This window comes from Genypterus blacodes, unplaced genomic scaffold (genome assembly GCF_046128005.1).
Source record: "Genypterus blacodes isolate CSIRO-AG114 ecotype Tasmania unplaced genomic scaffold, CSIRO-AGI_Gbla_v1 ptg000061l_1, whole genome shotgun sequence".
Classification (NCBI taxonomy): Eukaryota; Metazoa; Chordata; class Actinopteri; order Ophidiiformes; family Ophidiidae; genus Genypterus; species Genypterus blacodes.
In genome coordinates, this window is record NW_027466873.1 from 1 (window position 1) to 22,283 (window position 22,283).

General features: G+C 41.7%; 1 protein-coding gene across 1 annotated transcript; it reads right to left on the reverse strand.

Moving 5' to 3' along the window:
• Positions 1–473: 473 nt before the first annotated feature.
• Positions 474–21,149, reverse strand: LOC143003381 (xylosyl- and glucuronyltransferase LARGE1-like). Its single transcript, XM_076153998.1, has 3 exons — positions 20,632–21,149; positions 6,863–7,049; positions 474–805 (listed from the first exon to the last, which is right to left on the reverse strand). The coding sequence occupies exons 2-3, from the start codon at positions 6,966–6,968 to the stop codon at positions 474–476; spliced, it is 438 nt and encodes a 145-aa protein (XP_076010113.1). The 5' UTR covers positions 6,969–7,049; positions 20,632–21,149.
• Between the last annotated feature and the right edge of the window lie 1,134 nt (positions 21,150–22,283).

A 22,283-nucleotide genomic window follows, 5' to 3' on the forward strand; every position in this document is an offset into this window, starting at 1 on the left:
TTGTACTTCAATGTAATCCCACTGGAAGTTTCTTTTGCACATCCGGCCATTGGTCTAGGGGGAATCTCTCTTGGAATTGCCTCCCCCGAGGTTTCTTCCTTTCTGTCCTTATATATCAAGGTATTCTCTGGAGTTTTTTTTCATCTTCCTAGAGAGTTTAGGGCTCTGACAGGAATTCCCTGTTGTTGTCAGCCTGTACAGCCATTTCAGACATTGTATGTGATATTGGGCTATTGGAATACATTTGACTTGACTTGAAGCCAGTTATAATATGGTAAGACATTTCTTTCAAATGTGCTAATGGACTGGACTGGACTGTACTTTTCTCCAAAGCGCTTTACATTTACCTCACATCCACTCATCCATACAACCTGCACATCAGCACAGACGGGATAAAGCTGGTACAGAATATCTCTGCATATCAGGGCTTGTGGAACATTTTAAACAGTTTAATGACATTCACATTTTTTCCATCACAAGCCTTGTTTATATGAAACACGTCTCACCTCACACTTATCCACTACTGGCTGCTGCACACAGTCCGAGCCGTTTCCCACTGCAGCAGCTTTTTGACCCTCATTGTCACCGGTGCCCTCCTCTGAATGGCTTCGGTTTTGGTTGCCATGGTGACTTCTGTTTGGAAGGCGTGCCGAGGGGCTTCTGGGTGGGTGGCTAAGCTCTCGCCGCAGCGCTCGGTTCTCCTCCTCCACTGCCCGCACTCTGAGCTCCAACGCCTGCCGCTCACCAGCTCCGCCCAGCAGTGTGGATGATTGTACCTCCAAAGGTGACAGGGGGAGGGGCTTCACTGTGAGGGTGAGGACAGAGAAAAACAAGTTCAGACCAAATTTATAACAGAATACAACATTTAAAACACTAAAATTACACGCGGCTAGCACTCTGGCATCATAGCAAGAAGGTTCTTGGCTCGATTCCCGGCCAGGTCCCTTCTGTGTGGAGTTTGCAAGTTCTCCCAGTGTTTGCGTGGGTTTCCTCCCACCTCCAAAGACATGCAGCTTAGGTGAAACTCTAAAGTGCCCTTAGGTGTGAATGGGAGTGTGACTGAGTTGTCTGTGTGTCTTTGTGTCCTTGTTTCCGTGTGTGTGTGTACACTGAGATATGCTGGCAATCTATCCATGGTGTATCCTGCCTCTCATCAAATGACTGCTGGGATCGGCTTTAGCGCCTCCACAACCCTACGAGGATCAGGGCCCAGGGAGAATGAATGAATGAATTGCATGCTTTGACATTAATTTATTTGCTGAAAACCTTCCAATGTTCATATATAAATAATCCACAAGGTCCCAGAGTGTTTGAAGCAGGATTTCTGACACAAAGAGAAGGCTTAAAGGCTTTCAAATTAGGATTCAAATCACAATGTTACACACTGAAGACAAAGTGCACAGATATTGTTTGATCAACACTGTCTGTTGTGTATCTGATCTGTCAGGAGTGATTTCCTCTCCTTTCCTCTTCCTCGCCTGCTACACATATTAACAAGCAGCTCAGGTTTCTTCAGATGGAGACGAATCTTCACAAAGAAGATGAAGCCCTCTCTCCGTTTACCTCTTAAAACCCTCGAGTCCCAGATCGGACGAATAAGAAGCCTTTTCAATTTATCACCCCAGAAGAAACAGAAGTGACCTATACACAAACAGCATGGCAGAGAATCAAGGGAGTTAGAGTTCAAGTTACATTGATAAACGGCTGTTATGGGGCCTTCCTGTAGGACATCGAGTGTGATCCAAGTCTGAACAACCTGTGCCCTGTCCACACATGGATAAATGTTTAGGCAGTCTGTCCAAACTACCACCACAGAAAATGGAACTCAGAGATTGTGTCCCAAAGTTCAATAAAGCCAGGGAGCGTTGAAACAGGTGTAATATAAAGTATAACAGCGGCAACATATACGGCAAATTGCTCTTTTTAACAATTGGGGTCCACTAAGCACTTATCCATAGAATCAAAGAACCTTTCAGCCTCCATTTCAGCCCTGCTGTAATTAATTTGCAAAGTGGATTTGCTGGGTCTAATCCCATTGAACTGGACTGAATGGCCATTTGCTTGAGCCGCTCACAGATTGCATATGGCTTTAGCAGGGCAGCAGATGCACCTGGTCCTTTATGTGGTCCAGCCAATTCATCTGTCATGAAGCTCAGCAGCCACAGACATCTAGACGGGCACATGAATTGAAATGTTCCCTACGTGAGAGTGAACTGGCAACATCTGGTTGTGGCCTCAGTGACCACGGGAGGAACATTTACAATTATGCACTAGCCTCATCTAATAGCAGTTGTATTTCACTGCCAAGCATATCACATTTGTGTTAATGAGTTTGGGTAAATTATTGACACCTACGGTTAATATAATTAAGAACAGCCAAATCATCAACAAGAGGGTAATGATACTTCCTGCCTTAATGTTACCTTAGGACCTGGAAGATGCAGCAGCTATTGACTGTGTTAAAACCAATTGTTGAAACCTGATTTAGGGGATTTTTCAGACACCTTGTCTGACTAAAGATTCCCTAACAATTCTGCACTATTAGGCAGTAGTAGGATATCATCATGATCAAGTCTAAAAAGGTACAAAGCTTCAACTGAGGCTCACATCTCTGAGTATTGCGATGGCATCAGTCGGCCCAGTTTTCCCCACCAAAGGCTTCAGAAACAAATTCATCAGCTGGGAGAGATTATTATACTTATCACCACAGGCCAGTGTCGATATTCGTTCAGTATACTTCACACTACAGCGGGGGACAAGCCAGAGATGCCCCTTGCTGCAACTCCTCTTTGCTTTGGCTTTTGAGAGAAGTCATTCATAACAGTTTCCCGCACTCTTCAAAGGTGTTATTCGCAATGGTGTTAGGTATCAATTGATGCTGTACACAGACGATTTGTTGCTCTTCTTAACTGACCCTATACTGTATGTAGTCTCCCGACACTTTCAGCAATATTCTTCAAGCATCTTGGTATAAAATAAACCTTTGGAAGAGTGAATGTTGCCCCATTAACACAAAGTTTTCAGCTCTGCCAAGTGGACTCCCCCTTTTATCTCAATAGCTCGGGGTTGAACTATCTTGGCATCAATGTGACATGCACATCTTCAGGCCTTTGCCTACCAACTTTTCTGCACTTACCATGAGACTGAAGTCTGACTTTCTGCGAAGGAACAAACTATTGCTCTCTTTAATTGGGTGCCATGGGGTGCCAAGCCTCTAAGGATCCGCAAATCACTATGGTTTCGCCTTACCAAATCTCTAATCCTATCACTGGGCAATACACACCAATAAATTGCTATACTGGATTGATTCCCCTGATATAGCCTGGTGCAGGCTTGAAGGCCATATTGCTGCACTTCATCTTCGGTCACAGATATACTTCTTTTTTACAAAGATCTCAAAGTTCACCAAAAACCCAGTGCTTCCCAAAAGATTTGGTACCAACACTTCAACATTGCAAAGGCATCTCCCCTAGGTCCAGGCCACAACAACCACCTCGTTCCCTCCCTTCCTCCTGGCATCATAAAGGCAAACCAATTATTGAGGTACCTTCAAATCGGACACTTTGTTTCCAACAATTTTCAAAACTTCCCCTGCCCTCCTCTTCCTCAACTAATGTGGGAGGGTCTGCTTACGTTCAGGGCACCATAAGAGGGATTGCTTCTGAGATTTGTAACTGCACCCAGCTTTGAACGAAGTGAGCTACATATACTATGATCTACTATAACTGAAAGCATTGACTACTAAAACTGAAGTGAAGGACTTAAATTCAGAAATGAGTGCATTGTGAGTGTAATTAGCTCATTTCTCTTTGGAGAAATTGGGTGACTTGTACCTATTGCTGAGCATGATGGATGGCTGTTTGGATGCAATGCTCCCTGTGCATTCATGTATGTCAGATTTAATTGTAGTCAGCTGTAATGGTCCATAGTTTCGCTCCAGCTCTCAAGCTGGGCAATGGCAGAACATCCATCATGTGATAGCATCTGTTCACCTGGCAGACAGCTTGAACCACCTGCACAGTGGTCCACCAGACAGCCATCATTTTGTCTTACAGCTTGGGTAAGCAGGCTGGAGTAGAACTGAGAAAGACAGTAACCAGCTGTTACCAGAAAATTACAGCAGTACTTAAGAAGCCTGAAACTGACCTGTATGACTCAAACTACAGTCTAATCTTTCACCTTGTGACGGTCATTTGTTCTTATGATCCTGCAGTTAACCTGGGAGGCGTAGTGCTGATCATCGCCTGGGCCCGGGGCTTTCACACCATAAAACCCTGCCTTGTTGGTCACAAGCTCTCTCTTCCTGATTTAGCGTTTGCCATGAGACTTTCAGTTAAATTAAATAACAGTTTTGCGGTGACCATGGATAGAGCAATTGGCTCTAACTGTATGAACTGTTTGATTTATTGACATTCTTATTGTTTGTTAAATTCATGCTCTTCCTGTTTATGAGCGCCTATACTTTGAAACCCAAAAGCTGTAAGGTACCATAGCGCAGTAATGAGCCCAAAAAGTGGTAAGGATGAGGGAATACTAGAAAGGTCACCTGTATTAGTGGCAAAAAGACAATGTTTTAATGAGGACATGAGGGACTGGGAGTGAGTGTGCAGTATGTCCATGCTGTTGCAGGGTTAATTTCCTCAGAAAACAGCAAAAAATTGCTTCCAACTTGTGAACTGCTGCGGAGTATTGTTTATGTGTCTTAGACTCGGTATGAACGGTCCTCTTGAAATGTACACACTGTGGATGCCTTTGTGCATGATGCACACACATTTGCATAGACTTACCCCTAAAGTCTACAGTACACAAGGTCACCCTTCCAATCCGGGAGGTGGAATATTAATGGATTACTGAGGTGTGTCCAAAGTTCATTAATCAAGACAATGCAGTGCAGACTGTCTTGGAGCCATTTTAATGACTGTGTCTTGAAGAATTGAAAATCTGCAGCTGACCATTATTATTAATGATAAATTGACAATTTTGACTTGAGGTCACTGGAGAGTGTGTACGTGAGTAAGCTTCCATGATCAATAGCCACTTGGGTCTACAAGGTAATTATTAGATTTGTCCATGAATTGATGGCAGTAAGGAGTTACTGGGAGTGTGAACGGTTGGGAATGGCTTTAGGGGCATCAGCTGCAGGTGAGGCCTCAAAAGTGTGAGACACGATCAATAAGTACGTTGACATGCTTTAAAACTTGGACTGAAGGCAATAAATCAAATGCCATGTAAGCGTGCCCTGATTACTCTCCTGCCGTCCACATTGCCAGGTTAATCCCGCTGGAAATTCATATTGCACACCTGCGTCACATAGCAGATGTCATTTAATGTGATTGGTGTGTATAGACCCCCAACATCCGACACAATGCTTTATAAACATGTTAGAAAACTGCTTAAGGAACGAGATACAAAGACTTCATTTTAGTTCTTGGGGATAAACAACTAGAATGAAGCTCAACCCTTAGAAATCAGTTTGAACTAACTTTAAATAAACAAAGTTAATAGATGGACTCACTAGATCAGAAATTCTTCCAGAATACAAATCATCTTCAGCAATAAGCCTGAGAGAATCACACAATCTCTCTAATCTTCTGACTGGGTTGTCAGAACACAGTTTTACAAGTATTGCGAGGAAACAAATCGACAAAATATAAAGAAAGACTCCCACAGAATACCATAAAAGGACATAAATAGAAGTGAGGAAGAACTAGGACAATGGAGTGACCTTCTATTCAGCGATGACCTAGAGGCCTCATGTGATTCCTTTGTGGGGACAATTAATAGAATTAAAGAAGAATTCACCCAAACGTTTGAGGACGGACACATTAAGAGTAACCTACCTTGGGTTAATGAGCAACTGTTGGATTTGATGAAAGATTAGTTAGACCTACGCAAGTCTGTAAGTAGGTAATGGATTTAGAAAGGCAAAGGCCAACTTTTGCATGGATATTATCAAAGAGGGAAAAGGAAACTGCAAATTTAAATATGTAAGAACATTAGTAAATGAACAAAGATCCACTGCAAGCAGAACCAGGGAGAGGGACACTTAACTTGAGTAAGACAACTTGTATGCACTTTTATATAACAAAAAATGGAAATCAGGCATTCTGGTGAAAGGTGAAAAAGATTTATCTATGTGGCATTTTAGATATCTGGGAACTCTTATTGACTCACAGTTGTCCTTTCAAGAAACACACAGCAGGTTTGTTCAATTAAGTTATCACACATCCCACACAGCATCACAAGCTGGAGGAACAACGTCTGCTCCACTGCAAACACTGAAACACTCAAGGCACTTAGAAAAAAGTCATCAAGTTATCATCATTGTAACATCATTCAGAAGTATAATCTCCTGACCTTTGACAACCTTGTGTGCCTTATTTGTGACAGACTGAGGTCAGGACTGAGATTTTGTGGTTAATTTCATTTCTTCATAACCTTTACACAGAATTTCAAACAGCAGCCCTGTTGCTTTAAGGCCATTTACACCCAGTTGGAGTAATGATGCCGCTGCTTTCCACTTCAATCTCTTTTTTTCTGATATGAAAAGGAAGAAACAAAGACAAACTAAACGTTAACGTGTGTTATTTCTCACTCCTTTGCCTTTAACATGCTTCATTTCATTGTTAATGATGGTAATGATAAATGATGTGGCTATAACAATGTAGACATCACTTGCTTTAATCTTTACATGGTACTTGCAGAATGAGAAAAATGCAAGCAAGCAACTTTGGGACCCATATCGTTCCAAACAATGGTTGTGAAAGTGCATCCCATTAACTTCTTAATCAGGTGAATACATCACTATAAACTTATTTGATTACTGCTTGATTATTATGAAAAAAAAGGTATGTTTGCTTACCTTGAAAACCTCCGACTGATAAGTAAAGCCACGTCAGTGCCGGGATGAAGAGCAGGACGAGGGAGGCTGCCAGGAACTTCCTGCGCCCGCGACACATTCCCAGCATTGTCTAAACCAAAGCGAGTAAGAAGAGAGATGAAGTGACCTCTATGTGGGAAGCAGCTGTTGTCCACGAGGATTCATGGCCCTAAGATGGAGAAGGGAGAAGAAACAAAAAGTGGATTAGGGAAAGAACATTTCTCATCCTGTTCAGACATGATTAAAGCCATGTTACAGCTTCTATTCCATCCACACATCAACCATTCGCTTAAGATTGAAATTCAGTCAGTGGCTGTAAAAGGCAATAGTAGATAAATACAGATGGGGAGCCTGAGCTTGATGAAACTGGACTAATCGCTGCAATAATTGAAGCAATTCATGTCAAATGCTTGCTTCAATCAAAATATACAAGAAAATAAATGCTGCAATTACATCTCCACTCAGTTTGGTTTAACACCGGAATGATAATCAAAACTGGGAAAAAGGACAGCTAGAAAGCACAAAACACAAATGGAACTGGGATAGAATAAGTCCATTTCAACAAATCATGCAAGCAGAAGCCGACTTAAACTTAAAGGGCAATGTGTGGAAAATCACCAGTTCCTTTTCATCTTTTTCATGCTTTACTTGATGTTGGGATGTCCCGCTTTCAAATTTCTGCCCATCACCAAACTGAACAGGAGTCTGGTGTTGACATCTTCCCCTTCAAACGCATGACCACAACAATGAAATTCCTCAAAATCCATAACTCACATAATCTAAATGATCTGTTCAAGTGCCCCCCTTTTTCCACTTTCATTGTCAGCAGTTAACAGACCAGCCAGCTTTTTGTAATCCCATGATCGATACAAATACGAATACAAGAAAATGCTGCACCATATTCAAGAAAGATGTAAGACCAAAGAGTAAGCAGACCAAATCATGCAGACGATGAGGGAGAGAAGGAACAACCTCACAGAGAAGGTGATACAGAGAACTTTCTTACTCTTTCTTTCTTACTTGATTATGCAAACAGTAGAAAAACCCTACAGAACAAATTCAGGATCTCTAAATCCTGGCTTAGTTTTGCTGAAGAGAAACAGTCAATCAACTCTTGAACAATTCAGGCAGGATCAGTCATCAAATTGAGAACAACCTCATATTTATTTTATCTCATGGTCGAAATTTAATTGGCCTCATAACAGCCCCCCCAATTCTTTCAATATTCCACAAGCAGCTGATAAACCCAGTGAGTGCCGAGCTACAAATCACATTCATTTCTTTATCATCCTGCACAATAGAAAGAGAAATGATGTGATATCCAATTTATAGTCGCTGCTACAGATTTCAACAATGAGCCGTCCTTCATGGCGTGACAGTCCGTTAATAGAAATATGATTTTATAACGACTGATCAATAGTAAACTGCAGCGTTGACACTGTGAGTGATGATCACAGGAGGAATTACCTGTTTAAAAAGGCAATGTTAAGAGTGTTTAGATGGAACTGATCTCTGAGGGCATTGGACTAGAGTTCACGAGTTTTATGAGATGAGAAAGTGTATCACCATCAGTATGACGGAGATGAAATCCAAAATCTAGGTCAAAACAGGACCAAGTGCTTTCCAGTGTCGGGTCAAATCCATTTCTGAACTGTAATTGCTCCGGCATTAAAGCAACGATTGTTCGCTGTGAAACTTATTTCACAAACCAGTTTCTCTTTGAACTTTGTTTTGTGGTTGTGGCAAAATCCACTGCTGATGAAAAACCGCTTCTATTCCCATGCCGCTGACATTTCATGTTGTGAGTTTTTGCTCATTCTTTGAGTATTAAGGCCTTAATTAGAAGTCAAACTATCAAACCAATTGTTTGTTTGTCACCACCGACATTCAAGCAAAACCTCACCAGGATTGTATCAGAGGATGTACAGCTAGTGGGTGGCAGCCAAGTGATGAGGATTCATGACACAGACAAACAAATTGATAGTGGATCTGGCGAAAGAGGAAAACTCCAGTCTCATGTAGAGACAGATCATGATTATTCTCCACAATGATCTCTGCCATCAGCACTTTACTGAAACACATTGCAGAAGGAGCCGGCAATCACATCACAACGTATACTTAGTCGGATGATTGATCTAAAAAACTAAGGATGATACGAACTATTATCGCTTAATTCCCATTAAGAATTCCACTAAATAGAAACAACTACCTGTGCTACACATTGCTCAAATTGTTAGTACATGATATGTGTCACGATATTGAAAGCTACCAAAAAACCAAGTGGATGTAAATGAGCGTCATAGCAACATCAAATATTGGTCGTCACATTACAGAGGTGCTGATTATTTACTCACAATGCATGGATGCAACCGATGAGACGTTTATTCCACCGCAAATGGAGCAAAGGCTGCTGTCAGCTCCACACACACACAACATGAGGTGCTCCACTGCTGCCAGTATGACAGAATTGCTGAAACACTGAGCTCCAGGAGCCTCTGGTACTTTTGAAGTGGTGACAGCCAAGGCAGACGGTAGCCTTCACCATCAACTCTGCCCAGACATCCAATTTGAGAGGAAAGAAAGGTAGCGTACTCTCCATCAGTACTAAAGTCAGCACAGTGGAAGCCATAAGAACACATTATGAGTAACTGATATAACAGCCATTCAGTCAGGCAGAGGGATGAAGAAGACCTGCCTCTTCGTCTTCACAGAGGCCAGCCGTGAAGGGAGTCTCACTCTATGCATGATAAGCAAGAGTGGTTACAGGTCAAAATAATACACATTACCCTGACAGGAACACAGCGGACACTCTGGACCAAATGGCCCCCGTCGTACACACAGACAGAAGGAAATATTGATTTTGGGGGGGAGTTACTTTACATTTTGTTATGATACCTTCCCTCGACTCATTAGTATTAGTAGTAGGGGGCATGGGAATGGATGTATTTATGTGACTGCAGCTACAGTGCAGCATCTTCAGTGGCAAGAAGCAAGAAGTAGAGCACAACTCAGAACAGGCACAGGCAAATGAGCTTTCTGAACACAGAAGCTCCTGTTACCATCCCACCCAACCAAGCATCGAATCACCCTCTCTCTAAATTGTGTTTGTGTCACAATACAGACCAATGATCCATCATGACCCATTTTTTACACACTATATTACAGTTTTCTGGGGTAAAAGGAACTGAGTGACTCTTTGGCTGCTCACATGGTTTTCACCCTTTGCATGCTGTTTCAGGTCAGACAGCCAAACAGCTCTACTACTAACTGCACAGTTTGCTCAGTGTTGATTGCCAGGGACAAATCTCACCCACTTGTATTCTGTTTCCCGTTCAGACATACAGTATACTTGTCTGCAACTTGTGTATAAATTTTCATAGTTGGTAGATAAAGAGGTGAATTTTCCAAAAACATAGGGTGCCTCGGCCTCTGTTACCATGGAAACAATGACGCTGATGTGCAATCTCACACAGCAACACAAAGAGCCTGCATCTGCTTTGCACCACATCACTGATTTAGTGTTTTTCAATTGTTCCAATATGGGACAATTCCTAATTATAAGGGGCAGGTTGCAAATCTATTCACAACGTTAGCTAGGTTTGATTATTTTCCACCCAAATGAATCAATGAATTTACCCATTGGGAGGTTGATGCCCCAGCAATGAGTGTAAATACAGAGGTATTCTCCTGCATCTGTATCAGAGCGATAATAGTGAAGCCAAATTGTCACAGTTCTGTTAGACACAAAACAAAAAGGGGAGAAATCTCACCCAAACTCCTCCCCTCCCACCCAGCAGCCACACAACCCCCCCCCCCCCCCCCCCCCCCCCCCCCACACACACACACACACACACACACACACACACACACACACCTATCCTGGCTCGCCTGAGATTTGAAACTGATGATTTCTTTTGACCTTCATGGCGACACGGAATTATTGTTGCATCATCCGTTGTCCTACATATCAGATACAGAGATCCTACTTTAAGGGGAGGTGTAAAAGGGGCCACAGTGTCTCCTCTACCGCCACCTTCAAGGAAAATGTTCTTTAAATCTCACAGTTGTGATGTGCTTTTCAAAGAATTATGCGGTTGGTTATAAGTTTCTGTTCAACGAAATCTCCAAGCACTACACTTATCCGCTCCCTTTCACATGAACTTCCCCTATACATTAACACAACAGCTCCAAGATTAAGTACCGTTTGGCTGGGAGAGACACAGACCTTTAGTGCCTGATGAAGCAATTCATCATGGCCAACACTAAGCTAGGGGCTAAGCAGTAGAATAAAAAACATCTGACTGAAACATTCATGGTCACTCTCATCGAGCTCTCTGGCTGGAGTTCTTTGTTGGTGTCAAAAGCTGCTACTGAGTTTCAGCTCCATTTCAAAACTCCCACACTTGTAAGAACATGCTTCAGGGCTCGATGAATGTTGAATATTTGTGAATTAAAAAAGGTACAGTTTGTCTCTAGAATCCTTTTTAGAACAGCTGATCAGAGAACACATAATCAACACATCTCTCTGGACCAAAACTGTTCAGCAACATTCTCTTTGTGATATGTATCTGTAAATATGTTTATCCTGTGCAAATGTGGGGGCAAAACAGACAGATGACAGGGAAGATTCCAAAACAATATGAAGACCCATGTTGAAAATAAATAGAGGTACATATTATAAAAGTACTGTGTGTGTGAAGTTTGAGATTTGAAGTAAACGGCTGCTACTACTGTGTTTTACTGCACACACACTAACTGTCTTTGCAGATATCCTTAAAAGCAATCTGGATGATATTTACAGTCTCTGTGGCTCTTTGAGTCCTTGTTGTTGCTCATAAGTGGCTCCTCTGAAGCATCTTGTGAATACTAACAAAATAGTACATGACCTGATTGTTCCATTAAAAGGTTATTTTGTTTTTCATATCTGAAAACAACAAAAGTTGCAAAGAGCATGCTTCACCACATCTGACTCTCCCACAAATGAATCTTTAGTAGTCTTGACAGCAATGAAGTGGATGCCAATCATAACCTGTAATCCTCCATTCATGAGTTCTGAGAGCAGATAACACAAAGCTTCAAGGTATTACACTATACACACGAGTTAAGAAGAGCAGGAGATGAGCTCCACACGCTAATTATCAAAGTGCATCCTCGCTCAACTGCAGCTCGCAGACTGCAGTTAAGGTGTCTATCATTATACACGTTCAAATACATTTAAAAGTGCACCAAGTTTAACATTGTGCAATTACAAATTAACACAAAAGCCTTGGGACAAAGTGGTGTCATCAAATTATTTCAATAAGGCCACTTATGAGAACACTCATGCTATTTTATGTTCTCCTTTTTATTTTGGGCTGTACACACACACACACACACACACACACACACACACACACACACACACACACACACACACACACACACACACACACACACACACACACACACACACACACACACACACACACACACACACACACACACACACACACACACACACACACACACACACACACACACACACACACACACACACACACACACACACACACACACACACACACACACACACACACACCTTCCCAAAGTATTTCCCATCACCGACTCCACAGGAAATCTCGGACATCGTAAAAAATCTGGCACATCCCTGAAACACTATCTTTTAATCTGCCTCTCCCTAACATGTTCAATCTCAGTTTGTAACAAGAAGTTAACATAAACAGAAAGACCAAAATTTGATTTTAAGAAATGTATGAAAAACTTCCCATAGCTCCACACTGCCTGTTTCATGTCAAACCATCTGCAACTCAGAGCCTGATCAACGGCAACTTCACAATCCCTTTAAGACCCTTAAAGCAATCTCAGACTGACCGTGCTCACAGGAACCGTGTCACATTGGTTAAACAACCAAGCTCTCTAAATCAACTCTGGTGGTCCCCAGATCAGTGGGGAAAGTCCACCGAAAAGCTATCCTGTGGGTCTACGCTCAGTACAAGAATCATCCTTCCTGGGTGTAGTAAGAGAGAGACAGAGAGAGAACAAGAGAGAGAGAGAGAGAGAGAGAGAGAGAGAGAGAGAGAGAGAGAGAGAGACAGAGACAGAGACAGAGACAGAGAGAGAAAGAGAGAGATCTGCTGACCTGAATTGTCTTAATTGAATAGAATTAGCTTTGATTAATTTCCTCCTAAATTAATCAATTAATTTACCCATTTGGAGGTGGTGCCCCAACAACGAGCGCAAATACAGAAGTAAAGCTTTTTTTCCTCCTTCACCATCTAGCAGCCATCCTTCCTCTCGAAATAGGCTTATCAATAGAAAGTATCAATAATGAAAGAGGGTCAATGCGGAGCCAGAGGCAGAACAGAAACCTCCAGTTTGTTCTACTGAAAAACTGCTAAGGGCTGCAAACAGGACTTTCATATGTCACTGGTTTGCAGTGAGAACACTTAGAAAATACTGCATACTGTATGTGTGAACAAGAAAGCACTCTGACAGCACAGAGCTCCACAGAGACTCAACATTTCTCTCCAAATTGCCCCCCCATCACATTCAGTTCTGTGTACTGGGTCTCTTCCGCTCTGTGGCTTTCTATTTTTCTCTATTTAGAGCACATTTCCCAGTAACTAGATGAAACATTCAACTCTTTTGTATCTTGCACTTAGTAACTTATATTCTTTATTAGCAAATTGCTTCTTCTTCTCATCTTGCCCTTTTAAAAGCCAAGACCAAAACTGTATATGAGCATATTACCATAATAATAGCATTTCTTCCACTTTATTCAGTAAATATATGTGTGTGTGTGTGTGTATATATGTGTATATATATGTCACCCAGCCTTAACTAGACACCTGGAGGATACCCTACATATGCACACTGCTCTGCATAACATCATATTCAATTTGCATTAAATTGCACCAAAAACACATTCATCATTGTTGACACCAGACAAATATTCCTATGGTCAAGCATCAATTTCTGTCCATGTTACCCCACCTTCCTTCTCTGTGATGACTAAATCATCAATCTAACAGGAGCGCTGGAGAAAAATGGGGTTGCAGAATCCCACAATAGTTCCCCCCCTAATGTAGCGTTGCATCATTTGCAGCATGCTAATGTTGATGTTGCATTCATCACAACAATGTCATGGATCTGCTGGCCTGAGAGTAAAAGCAAATCAGCAGTGTCATTACCATCACAGAGGCCAATCTGCAGATGTCTTTTACTCTACTGTTACACCCTAGTGTGGCGAGTAATGTTCCAGTGTGCCTATACAAAAGAATGTAGGAACAATTAAAGCTAAACAAACACACACACAGAGCCATAACCTCTTCATCTTTTCATCTAGGCATGGTCTTATCCATATTAAATAAGATATATTTACATTTCAAAGCATCAGCACCTACTCACAATTACTGCATAACCCACAGCAATGAGTTGTGCATTTTGAAAATAAGTAGGAAATTATGAAAATCAAATGAAAAATTAAGTAGTATTCAATCTTAAAAAGGTAGAATAGCATTCAAGTAAAAACAAAGGCTGTGCACAATCAAAAAGCAACATGTCAGTTCTATTAAGATAAGATAAGAGCATCCTATTTAGAGAGAATGTATTTATTAAATATCAATGTAGGATGATCTTCATATTATTCATGCACGACAACCAAGATTGTTGTCATATCTACTCGTGTCCAATGTTGGATGTAGAACAGAGGACTGTGATTCTTGGATAGGAGAAGAAGCAGGCTGTGTGTATCACAGACATTAATAGGTGGGCCATGACTCCACAATGCATTCTCCAATCATGATCAGAACACACTCATGGACCAGTCAAGTCCTCACGCCTCCCTTTGTGCACCACTTCATGCTCTTCACTGGCTCCTGGCTGTGCCGCCTGCAGCTGTGGTCCCTTCACTACTTCAGGATATAAGCATGCATCAGGAAGCCATATTTCAGTAAAAAGGGAATTTCTGCATCAGTGATTCCTGTCAAAGGTGTGAAATCTACACACAAATGACGTTTAAAAATAAATAAATAGCAACCAGATAGCAACGCTGTTAAGTAAAGTTTGGGAAATCATCTTCATAATATTCATGCACAATGATTTCCAATGATTCCATTAACGTTCACACTTAGCATTAGGAAACCAAGCATTTAATATGCATCCAAGCACAGAGAACTGCTCCGCATCATTAATTACAAATCTACTGTTACTTCATAAGCACAAAAGTTTAACTTTTTATATATTATGATGCGTTACATTTTCAAAATAATAGGCGGTCCTGACCTTCCTTTACTGTGTTCCTCACACTTGCATCAGATATTTGTATAATGCTTATTTTGAAGATCAACCATCACCACCATCAAAATTGGACAACCCATTACCACATGACTATGATTGTTCTTATCAACCGTAGATCATAGAAGTTTTATTTGGACTGCAATGCATCTATCCACATCCTCACCACCGCCCACATTGTTTGTGAAATTCTCCCACCAACTGCCGCTTGTGGCTATATTTAAGGATTAGATCTGCTCTTCCTGGCACTTTTGACGTATACAACAGCTTGCATACAGCCCTAATACATACAGTATATGGACGATTCACTCCCCCGGGTATTACAGACCACCCTCTGCCACCTTAACAAGAGGAGAGGAGGCTCTATGGAATTGTGGTTACTTGATTTTTCATTCACTTTAGTTCCCACTAGTGACTAGACTGACGGACAAGACCCTCAGGTTGCGTCCTTAGCCCCCTGCTGTACTGCCTGTTCTGGCAATTGCCCTTTGTAGGATTACTCATGACAAATTGATCCTTGTATCCTGCTCTGAAATAACCATGGACAATTTCTCTCAGTGCTTTACTACAACAACAAGAGTTATGGTGGAAAAGAAAGTGGAAAAGCTACAGTATATGTGCCACTGTTGCTTTAAGACAGCTCCGGAGACGAGCGCGCAGTAATGACAGTAATGTAATGGGGAGGCAGTGGCTCAGTGGGTAGTGCTTCCGCTTGGGAACCGGAGGGTCGCCGGTTCGAGCCCCTGCCGAGGTGCCCCTGAGCAAGGCACTGAACCCTCAGTTGCTCCCCCCTCTGCGAAGGGTGGTAATGTAATGTAAGTCGCTTTGGATAAAAGTGTCTGCCAAATGATCGTAATGTAATGTAATGACACAGCTGCTATCCACGCCAATCTCCCTGTATGCAATATGAAAATAACAAAACAAGAATAAACTGAAGATTAATGTGTCGTTTCTTATTCTTTTGCCTTTAACGTGTTTCATATTCATTGTTTGTACACATATTTATGTTTACAACTTTTAAATGAAGTGAAATGAAACTAAACACCATGATTTCCTCACTTCTGTTTGACGTTGTAATCAAAGCATCACCACTTCCACTGTGACATAGATTTGAATGCCAACTCCGTTATGTAGTGGACTCCTGGGGTAACTTGAATTACAGAATGCATTTCAGCAGCAGCAGCCGCAAATCTGGCACTCTGCTCCGTCAGAAATTGGTTTCTCCGCCTCCTCTAACACAACTTTGGTAGAATGGAGAAATTATGCAGTGAATATGCAGCAAAATAGGAAATTATGCAGCATTTTGTTGAATTTGCATAAAATTCCCCACAATTGTGGAATCACAAAAAAAAGCTGGGGAATGATTCACCTGCTTTCTCACTGGATAGAGACATCATGTTCACATCATGTCCATTAGTGAGGAGCGATGGATTTGAGCTCCTCAGAGGCCAAAAGGTTTCCCCCTGGCATCATTACACCAATAGCAGATTCCCAGTCTGAGCACATCTTCAGCGGAAAAGCCTTCGGTCCCTAAATATACATAGTGAGGAGTGTACACCTGAGATGGGCCTGTTTAAAGCTGCTGGGTCTGACCGCAGAGATCTATTAAGTGGTGGACAGAACGGGCTTGTTTGCTGTTCCTCCATCCATCCTACTGAGACTCTGCTTCCACACTCATTATTCCTGGACAAACACATACAATACTGATACCGTATACATACACGGACAGCTAGCGCAATCGACTGTCTTTGACCATCTAAAAGGTTATGTAGTCGTTTGGTGAAACTGTAACACATCTTAATTCTCTGGACTGAGCTCAACTTCTTGCAGATTACACATCAAATACAGGTGAACAAGTCAGCAATCAAGTTATTTGCAATTTATTCTTAGCAAAATGATATATGATTATTACAAAGCAAACGTCACATATCTACAAAAAGCAGTTGAGAAATTCTTTAAATGTGTTATATTATCTTATCATTAAACCTTTACAAAAGCCTTTGACATAAACGTAAACATCACAATCATATTCAAATCCACTGAAAACCCATCGACATCTGCCCATTTTTAATAAATCACAGTAAGAAGACATATTTTGCTGATGGAGCAAATCACATAGATTCGTCTAAGCTCCAGTAGCTGAAACAGACATGGTCTCTCAGCGCAGGGTCTCAGAGCCCCAAGTAACATCTTCAACAATTACAAAAGGAAAGACATTCAAAGTCGGTAAGAATTGCAAGAGCTAGAACCAACAAATAACTTTTACTTCAATGACCAAAACAATTAACTGATAAGCTTGTGTTTGTTTTCGGTTCTGCAAAACAACAAGTAATCTCCTTCATCTGATAAATGCAGAGAACATAAAGGTTAAATATTTCTCAAATGGAAAAGTGCAGGCCTTCAAAATGGAGTGAGATAAAGGTCCAGTACTTCAAACCTGTACTAATGAAAGTACAGCAATGTCATCCAGTGTTAGGCAGTGGCTCAGTGGGTAGTGCTTCCGCTTGGGAACCGGAGCGTCGCCAGTTCGAGCCCCTGCCGAGGTGCCCCTGAGCAAGGCACCGAACCCTCAATTGCTCCCCTCTCTGCGAAGGGTGGTAATGTAATGTACGTCGCTTTGGATAAAAGCGTCTGCCAAATGATCGTAATGTAATGTAATGTTACAACGGCTGATAATGAATGCAGCTGAGACATCCTCTGATGGCGTTACTTAACTGAAGAAGCAAAAGCAGCAAAGCAGATTTTTGACTGTGACTAACACTGTGTCTAAGGGAAAGTGTGAGTGTTAAAGAATTGGCCATCGGGCTCAGATGATGACAAACGGTTGGAAAAAGTGCTGCCTAAAAGCCTGAGAAAGCCACCGATGATGCCAGCGACAACAGCAACAGTTCAATGAATGCTCCATCCCACAACCAGCCATGCTGAGAGTCAGACAATGAAGAAGCTGACAATGATAACTACATGCTGGATGAGAGCTGTTTGAATCATATCCAAACCACCAAATTCCCTCCTCTTCTGTGCTACTAGAGTTAACATTTCCTTTCCTTTTTCCATTTTACTTTCTCTTATGTATGGGAAGCTATGACATTATTCATACTTGCTCTTGTCTCACTCATGCGAGAGTTTGATGGTGCATGTGTGAGAGTTTGGTGGTGAACGTGGGAGAGTTTGATGGTGAACTTGCGAGTGTTTCAGTGGTTTCAGACGGAAGTAATCTTAAAATCTCAGTTTCTGATTGGTTCACAGCCCAATCCCCCAGAAAGAAGGAACACACCCCGCTTCCACATTGTCGCGACCGCGTTACTATGGACCCCCGGCCTCCCATAACATGACCTTCAAGCCCTACGATTGGCCATGTGTTTGGCAGCTTTACCGCTCCGCCAGGCAACAGAATGCGAATCACACATCCGCATAATAGTGTAATTCATTTTATAAATCAAATGCATTAATCTTGATAACTGGGCAGGAAATGCATGAGATTCGACTTTTCAATATACACCGGTATCTTAACGGTTTATATTTCAAATTCGTGGTAAAAATCTATTGAATACAGTCATGTTAAGTAATGTCAATATAAATAATGTATAAAAATGTAACAGACATGTAAATATAAAAATAATAATAGAGATATTGCTGTGCATATTGATTCCTAGTGGAGCACTGAATTTTGTAGTGGACGCATCAATAATACCATAACGTTATGTGCTTTGTATTTTTCATTGTGCAAGGATTTGATTAAAATAAAAGGAACATCTTGAATGAATTCAATCACAACACAATTCATTATATTAAGGGGAAAATGGAAGAAATGTCACGCCAACTTGAATTAATGACTCCTTGAAGCCTGAGGCTTGATAGCAGTGAGGTAGTATGGGAGGCCCCTTGAGAAATGATTCATACCTGCTCTCACACACACTATCTAACTCGCGCACATCCACCATCATACATACTCTGACACCATCATACTCTCTTGCGTACACCCTTCATAGTCTTATGTTATAAATAACCCTAATAAATATGATCGTCAGTTTTATCTAATAATATATTCAGTGTTATATTTGTATATGCAAGACAAAATTATGGGATACGCACAGAAGATTTTAATGGTTTAGTGAAGTTGAAGTTTGAAGAGTGCAGGTGCAACGGGTTATTGAGATCAATTTCGCTATCCAATATTAAATAATAACTTAAATCAAATTGAAGTTTTTACAAGAGGAAAGGATAGCGGGGGATTGAAATAAAAAGGAAACTCAGAAAATGAATGGGGTCCATATTCAACAGTAATCTAATTACTGTTGGGTTTACAACACCCAGAGATCAGTTCACTGAAGATAGGCGTGGCAGAGGATGGATCCAACAACATTCAGGCATAGATGGGTAAGCTTGAAGCAGACGTGGTGTGGGGGAGGAGAAGGGAAGCTGGTCGCATTCTCGGTGCACAATGTGACGTCAAGGATGGGGAAATTAAGAAAGCAACGAGCAAACAGATTTTGAAGGTCTGTGTTCACTGTAACAAAGTCTTTGTCTCTTTTACTTGCCAAAAGATGAAGTTAGAAGATGCCGGACTTTGGCCATTGTCCAGGAGAGAGGATCTCCTCGCAGCAGCATCAAAACGTCGCACAGAGAGCGAGGGTCTCCTACTATAGGCTGATTCGAACAGTTCCCACCGGTTCTATGGGCTGGATGACATCACAGGTCGGTGGTAACACTCGATCAATAAATTATTGAAAAGGAGATCTGAGGGTGGTTTCACACCTGATTGTGAAACAGTGGAGGATCCTGGCAAACTGAGTCAATGGCTTTCCTTCGTTCTTGCAAATAAGGTCAGCGTGGTTTCAGAGGTAAGTCAGAGGCCCGACATGACTCTCAGTAAAACCAAGAATTTAAGATTGGTTGTGCTGTTCACCTGAAATGCCATTCACTAACTGGCCCCATGCCGACGTGCCATGATTTACGATTGTCAGGTGTCAGGGGGCTAAGACCCCCTTCAAACTTGCTTGCAAGTCTTGTTATACATTAAGATTAATCAACCGCAAAAGCTGTAAATAAAATAACCATCTTCATAGCAAATGTAACTGAATGGCATCGCCTTAACTTTGTATCAATACCAAATTAAGATTTACAGTTACTCCTACTGATAATAATATATTTTTATTTTCACCAGAAGCAATCAGTGACACATTCAAACCAAGTCGGATACTGTGTGCCTGATTCAGATGGAACACTCACTGGATTTTCTGCAGGTTCTGATGTTTAAGACATCATCTGTGTCAGAGCGCACACGCGCTGCGTGCACTCACATGACAATTTACGGACAAGGACTTTTTAAGGTTACCACAAGTGAGAAAAAAAAACACAAAGACAACCAAAAAATAAACTGCTCAAAGACTCACACAGTCACAAAGAAAGCGCATCACAAAACTGCTCGGCCATGAATAATCGGTGATAACACTCACCTGATGCAGGCAGGATTTAAAGTGATGTTATCAAGAAGGCTGGAATTTAATTTGAATCCATCAGCCGTCCAGCCCGCGGTTCAACCAGGTCCTTCATAACGGATATTCTCCTTAAAACATTACATGACGCCCCGCCACTGAAGTGTTCTTAGCAGCCTCGGCTAACCGCAGAAACAGATCCCCCACTATGTCCCCTCAGGCCTGGATAAACACTGACATCTCAGACAGGATTTTGGCCGCGTCGCCTCATAGCAGCTTCTCTACTCTCCGCTCAGTCTCGTTACCAGCGAGCAGCAAGTCTGGATCAATGAGAAACAAGCAGCGAAAACGAAAACACAACGGCGGCGGCTTGTACAGCGTGGAGCCGGGGAATCAGCGGGCGCCTGTCGGAGCTCCTCTGATTAAAAACCGGCGTCCATGTGTCCCGTTATGTATAAATCCGCTCCATTGCAATGTCTCATCGCGCTGCATGATCCCTGCTTGAGTCTGGAGTTCTCGGCCTCAACACAGCAGCTCTTTCTTCCTGACAAGTACACAGCGACCAATCACAGAGCTGCACACGGAGAGGGACTCTGGAAAACAAGCAACGGATTTCAGTGAGCTGGGATTGGGATTCTAAAATGATATTTAGTCACTTAAAAATATTTAACAGACCTGGAATTTTATTTAAATCCATACAGTCTACATGGACAGTTCAAAACATTACAATTATCATTTGAACAACACCAACTTCCCACCCACACCAACTGTTCACTGTGTTTATCATTCAAATGTATAAGAACATACAAATTTATTAACACTTCTACAGGCGATACACACAGTCTCAATTTCAAAATAAACAGTATGTCTTCAGGGAACATTCATGTTAGATCTGAAGCAAATGTCATATCAGGGAAAGCCCTCTGTATACAAAACAAAGTGTAGCCTACCACAAATAAACACATTCCTACCAGTCAGTGGGATTGGGTGAGTGGGATTGACTTTATGCCAATGTGTTCCTCTATTCCGGGCGAAACACAGTATCATACCATCATTCACATCCACGCTCTTGTCAAGCACAATGCTAAATACCAGGCAGGCTTTCAAACCAGCTATTTACTCACTTTTTTGTCATTGCTTTGATGAGTCATTCAACATTTCTGGCTGACATGGGGATACGGTGTCTTTAATTGTAGACTGCATTGTCCCTTTGTTTGGTAATCCATCAAACAAAATATCTCTGCTAGAGAGCAGAGGAAGAAAAGAGCTCACCATCAGTGAATGATGTTTCAACTTTCACAATGCTATGAGCAATGCAAAGCAAACACTTTGAAGTTTGGTGCCTGCTTCCCATATCTGGAAACTATACATTTGAGGCCCTCTGCTTTGACCTGCCTTTAATGAATACTATCTTGTATTCTAGAATACATTTCACTGTATATCTTTTCTATACATTTCTGATCATTTGCCGTGTTCTTCATCATGTCCGGGGCATAAGCACATGATATTTAAATCCTTGAGGTAAGCAATGGTTGAGCGACACCTTGTGAACAGATCTCATGTTCCTCGTTGTCCTAGATTTCCAGATCCTCTCACCTCAGTCCACGTCCAGCCTGCCTGTCACCAGCCGCTGCTCCAGTCTCTGTGTTCACTGTCGCAACTTCATCCTTCCT

Coding starts and splice junctions, on each gene's coding strand:
- LOC143003381 (XM_076153998.1), bottom strand. CDS start 6,968: ATGCTGGGAATGTGTCGCGGGCGCAGGAAGTTCCTGGCAGCCTCCCTC. Junction 806..6,862: donor ATCAGTCGGAGGTTTTCAAG/GTAAGCAAACAT, acceptor TCACCCTCACAG/TGAAGCCCCTCCCCCTGTCA.